General features: G+C 40.0%; 1 protein-coding gene across 9 annotated transcripts in view; it reads left to right on the forward strand.

Moving 5' to 3' along the window:
- Positions 1-14,313, forward strand: part of TC2N (tandem C2 domains, nuclear) — a 33,824-nt gene extending 19,511 nt beyond the window's left edge. For all 9 annotated transcript variants that reach the window (XM_005506146.3, XM_065063650.1, XM_021292431.2 and 6 more), the window contains 9 exons: positions 1,408-1,572; positions 3,043-3,134; positions 3,765-3,840; positions 4,866-4,966; positions 5,833-5,949; positions 6,816-7,007; positions 8,912-9,026; positions 9,498-9,697; positions 11,977-14,313. In XM_005506146.3, the coding sequence (XP_005506203.1) occupies positions 1,408-1,572; positions 3,043-3,134; positions 3,765-3,840; positions 4,866-4,966; positions 5,833-5,949; positions 6,816-7,007; positions 8,912-9,026; positions 9,498-9,697; positions 11,977-12,087 (1,169 nt within the window). In that variant the 3' untranslated portion in view covers positions 12,088-14,313. The remainder of the gene's footprint in view (positions 1-1,407; positions 1,573-3,042; positions 3,135-3,764; positions 3,841-4,865; positions 4,967-5,832; positions 5,950-6,815; positions 7,008-8,911; positions 9,027-9,497; positions 9,698-11,976) is intronic.
- The last annotated feature ends 231 nt before the right edge of the window (positions 14,314-14,544 follow it).

Consider the following 14,544-nt stretch of genomic DNA (forward strand, 5'->3'; position numbering starts at 1 on the left):
GTGCTGTCATTCCTTCTTCATATTAGCCAAAGCACCAGCATGATCAGAAAGTGTATTTAGAGTATTTGCTTCTTAGACCATTGTTAAATACCTGTAGAAGTCCAAGTTCTGCATTCAGTTGCACTCCGTTTTCTGTGCATGTCTGACCATTTGCCTTCAGTGAAACAGGACATGCTCACTGTTCGCTCTTGGCATCCCTTTTGAAAGCAATTAAGTTCTGGCAGCCTTTCTCTTCAGTACTCACTGCAGCACGTCTCATGCTCTCACAGAAGTAAGCTAGCAGGAAGGAGCGTGCTCCTGGTCTGGAACGCTGGCTTTTCCATCATCTGCTGTGTAGCAATTCTTTATGGCCTCATTTCTAGCGTTCACCCTGATTTACGTCATGCTCAAGCCCATTATACTTGAATTCTTCCTTTATCATCTCTCATGTTCCACCTCACTGTTTTAGTTATTCTTTTTTACTTACTTTGCTACACCTGGTGGAACGGATTTTACAGTGATAATAGTTTGCCTCTTACAGCGCAACACACTTAAGAAGTGAAGGCACTTTATGGTGGGATAAAGAACATTTTAACAGACAGGTTGAAATCCAGGGAGGTGAAATGAAGGAAGCAAATGTCGGAGCTTGGCAGAGTTCAAGTCACCCCATCCCCATTCTCTACTGTACTGTTATATATGGCTTATTTTTGTTCCAGACAGACAAAACAAAGCACTACAGCAGTGTTCTTTACTGCTCTGCTGACCAAGACATACATTTTTTTTTTTTCTGAAATGATTATAAATAAAGGAAAGAAAAATAGGGCAGCTGTGCTGTAATGGGCTGAGTAAAGGGCTGGGATTTAAGCATTCACAGATCTGTCTACTTGTGCCTCAGCCAACAATTCAAGTCATTTTGGACCAGTGATTTTACCACTGACAGACTTCCTATGGAAACTGGATGACAAGGATACTGCAGTCCCAAGTTATGTTATGTTTCCATACAAGACCCTCCTGAAAGTCTGGGGGTCCTTTTAGCAGAGTGAGAATGTCGTGGGGGTAGGTAGCCAAATAAGTCAGAGGTTTTCTGTACACATGGCCCTAGTTTTCCTGTTTATTTCTGCCTTGCTGCCTGTCTTTGAAGCCTTCTGTATTTTAACTAGTTAGGCATATATCGTGGAACTCCAAGACAAAGTATGCGTAGCTTTTTATTGCCAATTTAATTCCAGTGTTTGCTAGCACACTGTGGAAATCTGACATAATGTGTATGTGTTTTTTCTTTTTTTTAATATATATATATTTTTTTCCTGAAGCAGATAATATTGAAGTATTTTGTCCTTTGCCCTGAAGGCACTCTGCCTGCTTTATGAAGCCAGGCAGCATGTGTTATGTCTGGAACTCTTGCATTTGATGTTTACTTGTGCTCTACAGAATCTGCCAGAGCCTCATTCGGTGACCGGAAAGCAGAACTGCACGGCGTGTACCGATGGCCCTGCTATGACGTGTACAACCCGTTCTATTTGGAGCATCGGGTTTCGCCAGATCTGATTAGGCGCTGCCAAGCAAAATCAGATAATAGGAAATTATATGGATCAGGTGAGAAGGACCACACCCTTACTTCACTATCTTCCTCCCTTTCCCAAGGTTTATACGTAAGAGAAAAAAGCCAAGAGAAGTACACAGAAGGTGTGTGTGATTATAGCAGCTCTCAAACTGGTGTGTATGCTGCAGACACTTCTCGGTTGGTGAACTGATCTGTGAAGCAGCTCTGCTTGATTTCCAGCTGTGCTGTTACTTTCTGTCTTTTGGGGCTTCACAAGGCTTGCATGCATCACATGAAGGTACACAAACTGGAAAAGCAAGCTGGTGTAGCTGCCTCCGATCCAAAACAGGATGCAGTACTGGAGATTCCAGCTACCAGTAATAGGAGTGTTTGAGGGAGATGGAAAAAGGAAGTCAGGCAGTATTTTGAGTGGAGGAATGTCTGAGCAGTGTATATATGGAGGGAGGAACAGGCACTAAAAAGCATTCAGGAGCAGATGGGTGCAAAATGGGCAGTGATGCTATATGCCAGCTTTTTTGTAGTTTGCTTTTGAAGGTGCAGAAATGTCCCCACTTCTCATTGCATAGGTGTGTTTAAGAACAGGGGAGGGCTGTGAGATAGTAAAAGTTTAGATAGGAGGTGTTTGTCTACCTAGATAAAATTTTTCTGTGCTGTTAGTTGGTATATTTATCCTGTAATGAATACTGTTAGAGTAAAAGAGATGACTAAGTGTTACCTGCTGTAAGTGACTGCTAAAGCAAACGCATTCAGGAATCATATAGACTCGAAGAAAAGTATACACTTCTCTATCAAATCGGAAGCTGGCAACAGCCTGCATTTTTAAAAGTGTTTTATTTAGAATGGTATACTGTGCTTATTTTATAGCTGGGGGAAATGTCTCAGTCTATGTCCTGTTTTAAAAATAATTCTGAATCACTATAGAGACTACATGAAAAGACTACTCCATATATTTTGTGTTAAGACAACAAAACACACATAAAATTTCAGCAGTCTTTAATGCATATGGTTTTGCTAGGTTTTGTGAACACCGGGGGTGGGAGGCAAATAGGCTTAATGAAACTGTCTCGAACATCTGCCCTTCAGTAAATCCTCTCTTTCTCCATTTTTGTTCAAGCTAAGTAAATGCTTCTCTAGTTTTGTCTTAGTAAGTTTGAACACAAGAAAGGTCACTTAACTGTGTCTAGAGTACAGTTCTAAAATACCTTCTTCCTCAAGAGTTTTTTGACAGCTGTTTCAAAATGATCCTCTTTATGTGCATCTATAGACTAAGCAAAACTACACCTGTTTTGTTGCAGCAACTGCTATGATGGTTTTCGTTTGTGTGGGCTTAGAACTAGAGAGTGTGTTTATTTGGAAGCTATGAAGTGAAATGTCCTTCCAGAGATGTTATTTAGCTGGTTTTCAATTCTACTGTAGGTCTACTTAAAATTAAATAAAAACCTTCTTAATTTTTTTTCTAGGAATGATGCTTATATTATTTGTGTTGTTCTCTGTCTTTTTAGTTAGTGATTTAAGACCTAGTACTTTGCCTGGATCATTTGATGTGAGTCGTTCAATGTTTGACCTCAGAAGCCCACCTCATCGATTCATGAAGGTGCGTTCCCCTTGTAACTTCAGCTATACTGAAAACTCAGCTCACATGGTGTATCTGTTCCTGTTGCATTGTTTTTCAAAGTAAACACTGAAAGGCATTGTACTATGCACTTGAAGGACTAGAGGGACTAGAAGTTCAACATCTTGACCAGTTTCAAGAGGCTCTTTCCTGGTGTCTCCTCTGACTATGGCTGTTCTGGCGCAACAGGGCTGTTGAGAAACCTGAGTAGGCTGTTAGGCAGGACAAGACAGACAAGAGACTGTGGTTTGTCATCTTGTGATTTCTCCCATCGGTTGAAACGTAGAACACTAGAAGTTTCCATTGATGCAAAAAACAGTGCTTTTTTGCGCCCCCTCCCCCCCTTTTTTTCCTAATAATCATCTTTTACATGGAGATGAAGTTGCACATACATTAGGGAGCAAAAAATCTGTGCTGTCCATATGTGTCCTGTATTAGCTCTTTGCGTCAAACAGTAATTCCATGCTGCTGGATGAAGAGATTAGTAGGGAATGAGACAATTATTTGAAATTGCATGTTGTTTTGTTTTCATCATGTCTTGCCTGATGGTGGAATCTCTCTGACTTTTCACATCTGTTGCTCTGAATGAAGTGACTCTTTTTTTGCCCCCAGAGATATGACTCACTTTCCAGTGTACCTAGCAGTACCTCTTCCAGGAAGGATTCACAAGGCAGTAACAGGAGTCTGGGTAAAGTTCTGTTTGTTCACCTTGTAATGAAATACTTCCCTTTGCACTTGAAACATTAAGCTGTCTCTACTGTTGATGAGTTGGGTTTTTTTGAGATTAATCTGATCAGAAAGTCAGTTTGGAGATTACTTTGCAGTTTGAAATTAAGAGTTTTGGAGTTGCACCTTCCTTCTATTAGGAGATTGAGCAAATGAGCCTTTAAGAAGTTCTTGTGCTTCTGAGAAATGCATCTCTGCATTTACTACTCCAGTGAACTAAGAAATAGCAGGTGTTCTGTTAGGATAGAATGCAGCACCTTGTTCACAGCTCTTGTCCTTTTTCAGTATTTTACAGTGGTAAGTGGCTGGAGTCCAATACCCATATTACACTGAGAATTAGGCAAGAATATTGCATGCAAACCTAGGATCCTTATTTATTAATGAATGCTGAAGTAGAGATTCTGCAAAATAAGCTCTCAGAAATTAATCAAGTCCCCATGGAGGTCACCATGCTGGAAGTCAGAATTTCACCTAGTCTCCTCAAAAAGAAGACGGGAGAGTGATGACCAAGTTTCAGTCATGACAGAGTAACGCTGGATATTAAATGGCTCTTCTGACTTGGAGAAAAGCAGAATAGTAAAATGTTTACAAAGCTGGAGTTAAAGTCTGAGGAAGATGAAAAGCAGGCCAGTTTAGAAATTTAACATTGAAGGTGATTAAGAGAAGTGATAGACTATAAATGTGTTCTGGGGGTCTCAGGCACATACTTTTCTTCTTTCTAAAAGTTGTTTGAGTACAACACAAGTTATTAAGTTCAGTAGAGGTAACTGAGGTAAACGTGTAGGCTTTTAGCTATGTGGAAGGTCAGGCTACAGGGCTTCACAGATATTTTGTTCTTAAAATGCCGGTGTTCAGATATTTCAAACTTATTTTGAGGCAAGTTTTCAAATATGGGCAATCCACTTATTAATGAGTTCCCTTATTCTTGGAATGAACTTTTAAGATACTGCATTACTTCTAAAAACACTAATTGGCTTTCTTCCATAGATACTATTACATTATCAGGTGATGAACGGGAGTTTGGAAGACTAAATGTGAAGCTGTGTTATGTTTCTTCCGTAGAACAGATTTGGATCACAGTTTTACATGTAAGTAAATATAAATAATTTTATTATAATTTACTTAAATGGCTATTTTACTGAGTGTTAATTCTCACTAAATTTGGCTCTCTGTTACTTTAAGGAATACTTTTAGGAGGAAAAGAAATTTACTTCTAAGTATTAGTATAAACAAAGTTCAGTCAAATGTAATACTGGGCTTCATTCGAAGTATGTTCCTTGCCTGTATTTTTTTTTCTGATGCAATCTCTGTTCTGCTACAGTCCATAGTAAAAAGTAGTATATAACTCCTTATGGTACCATACATATGTTCTGATTGTGGAGTGAGGAACTATTCAGCATAGAAAAGAAAGCTGAGCTGGTCATAGGTTGGTCCTGCTCTGGAAATTTTCCTGTGGAAGCTTGGAGGCAGCAAATCGGAGCAACTTTGGAAGCAGCATTTAACTGACTTCAAATCTAGCAATTCCTTCAGGGCAGAACCATAATGGCACTGGAAAGACCTTTAGCTCCTTGTGGCTTTTTTGTTACTTGATGTGATACTGTTATACTGACTGTTCTATACACTTTCAGGAACCGTAAAGAATTTTTAGGCAATGGAACTCTGAGTAGTCAGAAACCTCATACTATGTTGAGTGTTAAATACTATATAAGGGATTTCATTATTTATCTGTTGTCATATTGCCACATAGTGAAATCACTAAAATCTACAGAATAACTTTTTAACCTGTGGTTGTGAAAATTAATTATTAAATGATCGGAGGTGACACAATCATTACACTGGCTCTGATTTATATTCAATATTACAGGAATTATGCGTCATTCTAGAACAGTGTAGACGACTCTTGTTTCTAAGTTGTCTGAAGTTTTCTAAACTGATTGTGTTTTCCATGTTGCAGTGCAAGGACCTGAGCTGGCCTTCTAGCTGTGGGGAAAATCCTCGTATCTGTGTCAAGGGGATTCTCACACTGCCCAAGCCAGTGCAGTTCAAATCTTCTGCCAAGGAAGGGTGCAATGTAAGTAGAGGCAGAGAAAACACTGAGAAACCTTTTTCATCAAAAAATAAAGTGAAATGTAAATGGATTTTTAAAATTGACCAAACATGTACTCCTATGCCATATTTGCTGTGGTAGTTGCCTACTTTGGGGTTACTGTATCCTTTTATTTTTTTTCCAACTTCTCAAAACCCTATGAAAAGCCTCGTTCCACTCCCTCCCCCTGTATCCTCTCTGGCATTGTACTGTTACCTTCCTTTTCTCCCAAGCCTACAGGACAGATAATGCTCATGGGGAACTGAACCATGAGCTGCTAGCCTTGGCAACACAGTGCTGGGGGACTGGAGGAAGCCTGGGCATACCTGCAGGTGCACACTCACCCCAGGGAAGGTAGATGATGTTACTGCTTCTCACTAGGGCTGGAGCCAAAGTTCATGCTACCTCTCTGCAGAAAGTAGTAAGAATTATTCACATGAGACAAGACTCCTGATAGTGTCTGTAAAGAAATATTAAGGGGATGGAAGGCAAAGCAATATAAACCTTCCATAATGTGAGTCAAAGGTGAAAGCAAGTAAGATCAACAGGAGAGATTGAAGCAAAAGGCAAATTTGCTACGACAATGTGTGTCTGCTTTTGTAAAGCTCCAGAAGAGATAGCCTCAACTCGTTAAGGTAGTGAAAATAATCCAGAGCTTTGTTCCTGCCAGGGTGTGACAATGAGGTGGTGAGTCTGTGGGGATTATGGCTGTAGAACCACACTTTGCCATGGCAACCTATAATGGTATCAGGGAGCAGCAGCTATGGGACCAGGAAGCCTTGGTTTCTAGGTTTCTGGCTCGGTGCAGGTCTCTTACAATAGTGATGTTACCCCTCTGTTTTTCTTTCTAGGACATGGAATTTATGGAAACTTTTGTATTTGCTATTAAACTGCAAAGCCTGCAGGCTGTCAGATTGGTATTTAAAATCCAGACACAGACTCCCAGGAAAAAAACCATTGGCGAGTGTTCTTTGGCACTGCGGGAGCTCAGCTCAGAGGAGTCAAGTCATTGGCTGGATATCTCTCCTCCTTCCAAAGCACCTGTAAGTGCCAATACTGTGAAAGTGTGTTGTTATATCACCTAGGAAGACTTGCTGGAAATCGAAGTAAAATAATTTGTACTAATTCAATGTTAACAACAAACAGAGTTGGTTTGGTTTTTGTTTTTTGGGTGGTTTTTTTTTCCACTTTCTCAGGGAGAGACATTTCGATGGGGAAAAAATGCAGACTTTTGAACTCTGCACATAGCTGTTCTGGTCATAAACTGGAGCCGTTTCTGGGAAAAGCGCTAGAGCAAGCTCTTCCACACCATGACACAGAGCTCAAGGGAGGGGCATTCTGGGGAAGCACTCAGCAAAGGACACCGGGTAATTGTCTTTTCTGACCAAAAAAGTATCGAAAGATCCTTAGGACTCACAGCAAGAGCTCAGAGCAAATGGAATGTGCTTTTGTTATGGAAGAAAAGTGCTAAGATCTTCAGTGGCTTGAAACTGCAGAGAGAGCTATATATTTAATGTTCAGATTGCATGCTGTGAGGTAATAATTCAGTCAGTTCATTTCCATTAGCGTAATAAGAAGCAGGTGGTTTTCACAGTGGGATTTCCTTTCCTCCTACCCTCACTTTGTTTCTTTTACATATTGTGTCTAGACATTTGTATTTTTGACAAATTAAACTTGAATTAGCAATTAAAAAAAAAAATTTATCTAAGTGTGTCTGAGTAACATGAGTGATAGTCTTGATTTCTAACATAAGTTACACTTGACATTTTTGAGTTCTAACAAGAGTAACCATATTGTTTCAAAAGCAGCAAGATTTAAGTGAAAGAGGAAGCTGGTTTAGAAACTGCTTCATCCCAATGTAAATTCCTGAATCATCGCATAGTTTCTGTGTTGGCTTTCCTCACTGTTAGATCTGAGAGCCCTCCAGACACTGCTGGAAGTGATCCCTGTACTGCCCCCTGAGGCAGCAAACTACCCTCACTTACCAACGGAGAGCCAGAGCTCCCAGGTGAGGAACTGGCTTCCTCTCAGGGCAACAAAGAAGTTTTGCAGCTACAAAGAGAATTTGGGTCACTTCAATGAACTGGAACCTGATTTCTCTTTAGCTGACCTGTTGCTCTTACGCTTGGTGTATTTTGCTTCACTGGAGTGTGTTAAAATTTGAAGGGAACCAGGACGAGCAAAGTGCTTTTAAACAGAGGCTGTCAGGAAAGCTTGGTCTCCACTGGCCTTCTCCCGCTGTTCTTAGAGTGTTCAGTGTACATCAGCATCTGATAGGAGAGTCTTGAAGATGCATCAACACAACTCTGTAACTAGCAAAAGCTCTGAAAAATAATTCAAACTGGAGATCTCAGTGGCAGAGCGGTGGGTGTATGTGTGTGGGCATGTAAAACACAAGTACTTCCATAACACAGGGAACTCCGCAGCTTGCAATGACTCTGAACATTCATGACATTAAGTGACAGGGCCTGTGTCTATGGAAAGCATCACTTGTATCTCCATATTGCAAAATTCAAAAGCGTGGGAGGAGAACTCCAAAGGTTTTTGTGTTAATGGAGCATACCTGGTCTCTCATTTCCACACCCAGGTTTAGTAGAGCTACAGCTGCTTGTCTGCTTTTCCCCGTATGTATCTGCTCCTACCATTGCAGAATCTTTCCCAGGTGAAAAGTGAGGACTTATGTGTCTGTATCTCTGTCTGCAGCCCGTGAGGGCTGTCTGCACCGCACATAAGCCATCAGTGGAGCACATGTACTGCGGCTATAACAAGTGCAAGATGCACTGACTTACTGTGTATCTGCAGGTTGTGTATACAACACATGCTTGTATTTCTGTTCAGGAAATCCCAGACAGAAATGTGGGAGCCCAATATATGACAGAATTCCTGTGTTTCCTGAGTTTATAAGCAACTTAATCCAGATGTTATAGCAACATTCTTCTGCTTGTAGGTGTGGCGCGCAGAACTTCAAATAGGAACTTGTTTTCAAGCAATAAACAGGAGGATTCAGTTACAGATTCTTGAAGCACAAAACCTTCCCATTTCATCTACACCACTGTGTTCAAGTAAGTTACATCAGCTGTTTCATGCCTCCTGTCTAAAAGCATTTGTAACAGGTAAATTGCTGCTTAAATGGGTTGGCAATTCATAACATTCCTTACAAACCTCAGACTAACATATTGTGCAGTAGCTTTTCATTGCCAAGGCTTGTTTCCACAGATGTCTTGCTTGATTACATTTTGTTTGGTTTGAAGCTACGTGTTTATGTATTTTGGAAGATTTTTATCCCAATATTAATCCTGACATACAAGGGCATTAGCTTGCACTTGCTGTTTGGATACTGTGCTAATCAATTCAATATTATTGAATGTACTCTGTGTGACTAGTCAGGATAGCTATTGTACAGTTCTTTTGGCCAGACTTTTGGGAAATTGTTGCAATTTGAACTACACATGTGGATCTTGTCAGTTCCTCTTGGGGTGTGTTTGTGAGTAACCCTTGGTGTGCTCTGCCTTTTTCCCTCCCTTTTGTGCTAGGTTTCTTTGTGAAAGTTGGAATGTTTAGTACAGAAGGGCTGATCTGTAAGAAGAAGACTCGACTTCTGAAATCCACTAATGGCCAAGTGAAGTGGGGAGAAATGATGATTTTTCCAGTTAGCCAAGCTGAACATGGAATTAGCTTTCTCATCAAACTCTACAGCAGAAGCTCAGTGAGAAGAAAACACTTCCTAGGACAGGTTGGTTTCTGCTAACTAGCATGATATCCTTTACTTAAAATCCAGTTCCACAGGTTTCTTGGTATGAGTTTTAAAATATTTTAAATAAGGTGGCATTTAGCAAAATAGTAAATTTGAATAAACTCTTCTGGTTGTAACCCAAGAAAGAACAGTTTGGGGCTCTTAAACATGCACTGACATCAGAATGGGAGTTGACATATGATTTTTCTTTTAAAAAGTAAACCTTAAGTAATTTTTGTGTGGAGTATTACAATGTGAAAGATTCCTTCCTACAGACAGTTTCCTCCTGGCCTCTAGGCTTTCTAAAGAAAAAAACAGCACTCACAGGAGCTCCGCAGCGTACAACGTACGGCACAGAAAGGGGATGTGTTGGCTTACAATACCAATACACTTACACACTGGTGCGTGTAAAAGGAAGTGTCAACAGTTACAATATCAGACTGCCTTCCTGGGTATAACAGTGCTGAAATCAATGCTCTAAATGTGTATGATCAAGTGATAACATAGCTGAACAAATGTAATTTTTTTTTTTCAGCTAGAAGTTCAGTAGTATCTCTTTGAAAGCATTTGTGTGATCATATTTATTTAACCAGCATCCAACTTGGTAGTCAGGTCTCTTCTTATTCTCTCTCTCTTCCCCTTGTTGTTCTAACTCACCGTCATCCTGTCCCTTCTTTCTCTCCTTTTCTTGTTGGTATAGTGAGCCATAGCTGTTCTTAATGCTCCTTGCTTTCCCTGACCCAGCTAGATTTAGTAGCACAATTTTAATATATGCATAAATTAACAATGTAGAATTTATTTTGAGACCTCAGCTGTAATGTCCCTTGTCAGATGAAGGGTTTTGCTGTAGATACAGAGGATGGTACTGTCCCATTCTGGTGATGTTTCTTGTGCCTGCTGAAAATGTGCAGCTAAAGAAGATGCAGATGTGCTATAGAAATGATGTGCCAGCAAGAGTTAGTTGAAGTTCCTTCTTTTTATTGAGCCTCATGTCACATGTGTTCCATATTTCTGTGATACCTGTTGGTGGCATTGGATTTGGAATAGGAAAAGAAAAAAAATGTTCTTTTTAGATGTGCTACTTTGGGGCAAAAATAACTAGGTATGATTTTGCAGTCACTTAGCAATATGTGAGGTGATCTCAATCTGACGAGTTACATTTAATCATGGATATTATTTTTAGGGAGAGGAAATGAGGTACTTCTGCTCATCAGAGGCTATTTGGAAAAGGTTATTTCAGCTTATGCAGGCAGACATTGCCACATAACACATGAAGACATAAAGGAAAAACGTACTTTGAGCAATTGGCTGGGTAGTTGGAAAAAGATGAATATAGCTGGATCTATTAACTTTGTTCTTCAGAGAATGATGTTTAATTGGATGCCTTTCTAAGCAGACAATACTTAGATTAGGCTGCTTTTACAGACATGTCTTTAATCATGAGTAAGATGTGTGTTGAGTCTCAGTGGATGGAACATCAGCTGTCTGTGGTATTCAGGGAGACATTATTCTCACTTGTGGAGGACTCGGGCCTCAGCAGTGTCGGCTGAATGCACTTCATGGTGAAGGTTTCTGAGAAGCATTGGAAGGATTCATTCTTGGAAGACTTGAGGAAATAGAGTCCTGTAAATAATGATACATACTTACATAAGCAGAATTATTTAGGCAATGGAGGCTGCTACTAATGCTCAGGAGGGAAACTTCCTACTTGTACCTCATTTCCTCATTTGATGGCCACTATCCAGTAACTGAACACTGAGAAGAAACGGACTCTTTCTCCATGACCATGTGTGGTATGGGCATGGTATAACCTCTGTGGAATGCAGGTTTGGCCCTGTCTGTTGGAGTGTGTGACTTTAAACGCCCACGGAAAGGCTGGACAGTGAGCTGTGGATGCCAGGTGGCTTGGAGCCAACTGGGGTTTGACTGCAAAGAGCCATCGCTGGCCCTGATGCGCCCCTGACCCCAGCACGTGCGTTTTAACAGAGCAAGGAATGCTTGACTTACAACATTAAGTAGAGAAACATTAGTATGTAGTGAGTTCTCTAAACTATTTATTTAGAAGCTAAATTTAAACCCAGACTCCACGTGTTCCCAGCTGAAAGCCAAAATATGTTAGTCTTAACAGAACTGTATTTGTTGCTATTATGCTTTGGTCGCAGTCTACACGTTGTATCTCATTCTACACTTCCATAGTGTTTATTTGGATGTAATAAAGGCTGGGCCTCTGTGTTATATCAATAACTCAATTTTATTTTTCTTTTTGTTTCTTCCTGCAGATCTGTATAAGTCCTGATAGCAGTAACAGTGAAGCAGTAGAGCAGTGGAAAGATACTATTGCCAACCCTGAAAAAGTTGTTGTTAAATGGTACAGCATTGGTCCATCTTGAAGACTGGAGATGAAACTCAGAACTGATTTTTCTAGAAAGATATTCCTACGCTGCTTAAAATAGTATAAATGAAAAAAAGTATTGTCTACACAAGTTCTTCAGAAGGTCTCCACTGCATCACGCCTTCATAGTAACTGGGAAAATGCAGTTTCACCAAGCTAAATGCTGGGTAAATACTATTAAGAAGATGACTTAGGAACTGGGGAAATTACTCATTTGCTTTAAAAAAAATCGACCTTGAAAAATACATTTTTGACCATTTTAGGCACCATAAAAGCACAGAAATCCACTCTTGGAGAGAGGCAGCTTGAATAATCAGCATCTCGTTCACTAGTCGCTGACATTATCCTCATCTGCGATCTTGTCTTGGGCAGACTCCAAAGTCCATGGGAACCAGTCCGGCCAGTGGCTGGATCCCAGGTACCTCTGGGCCTCGGGGGTTGCACCCCTGTTGACACCATTTGATCAGAGTAACATGTGGGAAGACTGTGGCTGTAGGAGGAGGCATGAAGGGAACCATGCAGTAAGGCAGTGCCCAGTGGCTTTTCTCACCTCCACGTCCGATGCAGGCTTGTTCAGTTCCCTGACCTGCCTGTAACCTGGTTTTCCCCCATCCTTCTCTTTAAACAGAGAGATGGAAAGAAAGGAGTTTTTCTGAATAACTGTGAACTTTGCAAGTGGGACCCTCCAGACTCGCTCTGTTTGAGTGAATTCTGATTGGAATCAATGGAATAATACAGAGGCAACGGCCCTGCTTAGGATGAGGGCAAATATTTTTAGATAAATTACTTATATAGAATTCTTAGACGTAAACTACTTCCTATCTAATCAACAATGCTTTAGCATTTGCTTACATTGCTAAAAGCTAAACTAACATTTACAAAGGAGTAAGCAAATATTTACTGACATAAGTGCTTTTTGATGCTAATTAAGATGCAGCATAGTAAGGGACTCAAACTTTGTTTTTAAACAAAGATGGGCTACTACTGCAGAAGCATTTGTTACATGTCTAGGATGCTGAAAAATTATGTGTGGGAGTATATTTTTGTTACTGGTTTCTAGCAAGAAGAAATTACCCTATTTTTATTGCAAATAATATTTTTCCTACAAAATTCTAAGATTATTTTTACTATTAGTCCCCATATTTTCAGGGGGTTCATTCATAGTTGTTTTTGAGGTGGGAAAATACCGTGTATATAATTGATAATATATACATCTAAAAGCAGAGACCTCCTTGCACAAATTTAACTACTGGAGTTAAAAATATCTATTCAATTAAATCCACTGCTTACACATTTACTGTTGGCTGTCTGGACTGTACAAATATGTGTGTTTGCACAGATGCTGAATAATTTTCTCTTTTTTATAACTTGGATCCCATTCAAACATCTGACATGAACTAGAGTGGCAGTGAGAGCACTCACTGCTGAAAGGTGTAGGAACAGTGAGGAGCAGAGAAAACACTAACAGAAAAGCACATTGTATTTATGCATAGAGCTCAGAATATCTTTAACTTTTTTGACTTTGACTAAAGGTCAAGAAAAAATGGAATCTCTTAGATATTCTTTTTTAATCAGCTGTTAATCAAAGCTTTTAAAACTTCAAACATCCAGTTTTTTTGTTGTCGAAATGTAATATTTTGAAAATGGGCAAACAAAAGGATTTTCCTAGGCTCTTATGTGCATTCTGCTTTTTGACCAGGTTTTATAAAAGAACTGAAAGTTTTTGCATGTTACTCAGAGAATGAACATCAGTTCTAGCTCTTACTGGCACCCTTTGCAAAGCTCCCAGTTGGCCCCAAGGATCTTGACTGACAGCGTTAACTTCCAGCCAGTTCCAGCACATGGGATGAGCCTGGCCTGTTGGGTAAAATGAAAAAAAGAACTGGATTGAGCTGATAGGCTTTGTGTATCTTTACTTGAATATGTGGATTTTTTCATTCATTGTAGCTGAATTGAAGTAAGCAAAAGTGCAAACTAACTGTTTTCCTTATGCAGAATGCTGCTGCATTTGACATAGAGAACAGGGAATATCCTCAGGGTTTTGGAGGATTCGATTACCATGAAAGTGGTTCTACAGAACCTCCCAACACAGTGGATAGTGTGTAAAATGAGCTTTTGGGGCTGTTTTAGGACACCTAGCCTTTTAAAAGCCTAGTTAGTAATGTCACCTTTTTCCTATGTTAATATTTCATCTATGTGTTTATAATAAAAGTTATGAACAGAATTTTTTTGAATTGTTTATACCCATGTTTTCCAGCATCTCAAACTGAAGTTCAAATCTTACTGTTTCTCTGAGAAAATGCCAGCTAAGGAGCTATGTCCCATGTAGCATTGCATGTAGGGGAGTTGACTGCGAACACACTGAGGAGCTGTGTAAGGGCTCTCTGTGCAAGACTCACACAGGTACTGGAGCGCTCGAGAATGTGCTCTGAGGCACCGCTTCATCCGCGGCCCC

The sequence above is a fragment of the Columba livia genome, chromosome 5 (assembly GCF_036013475.1).
Source record: "Columba livia isolate bColLiv1 breed racing homer chromosome 5, bColLiv1.pat.W.v2, whole genome shotgun sequence".
In the NCBI taxonomy this organism is placed as follows: Eukaryota; Metazoa; Chordata; class Aves; order Columbiformes; family Columbidae; genus Columba; species Columba livia.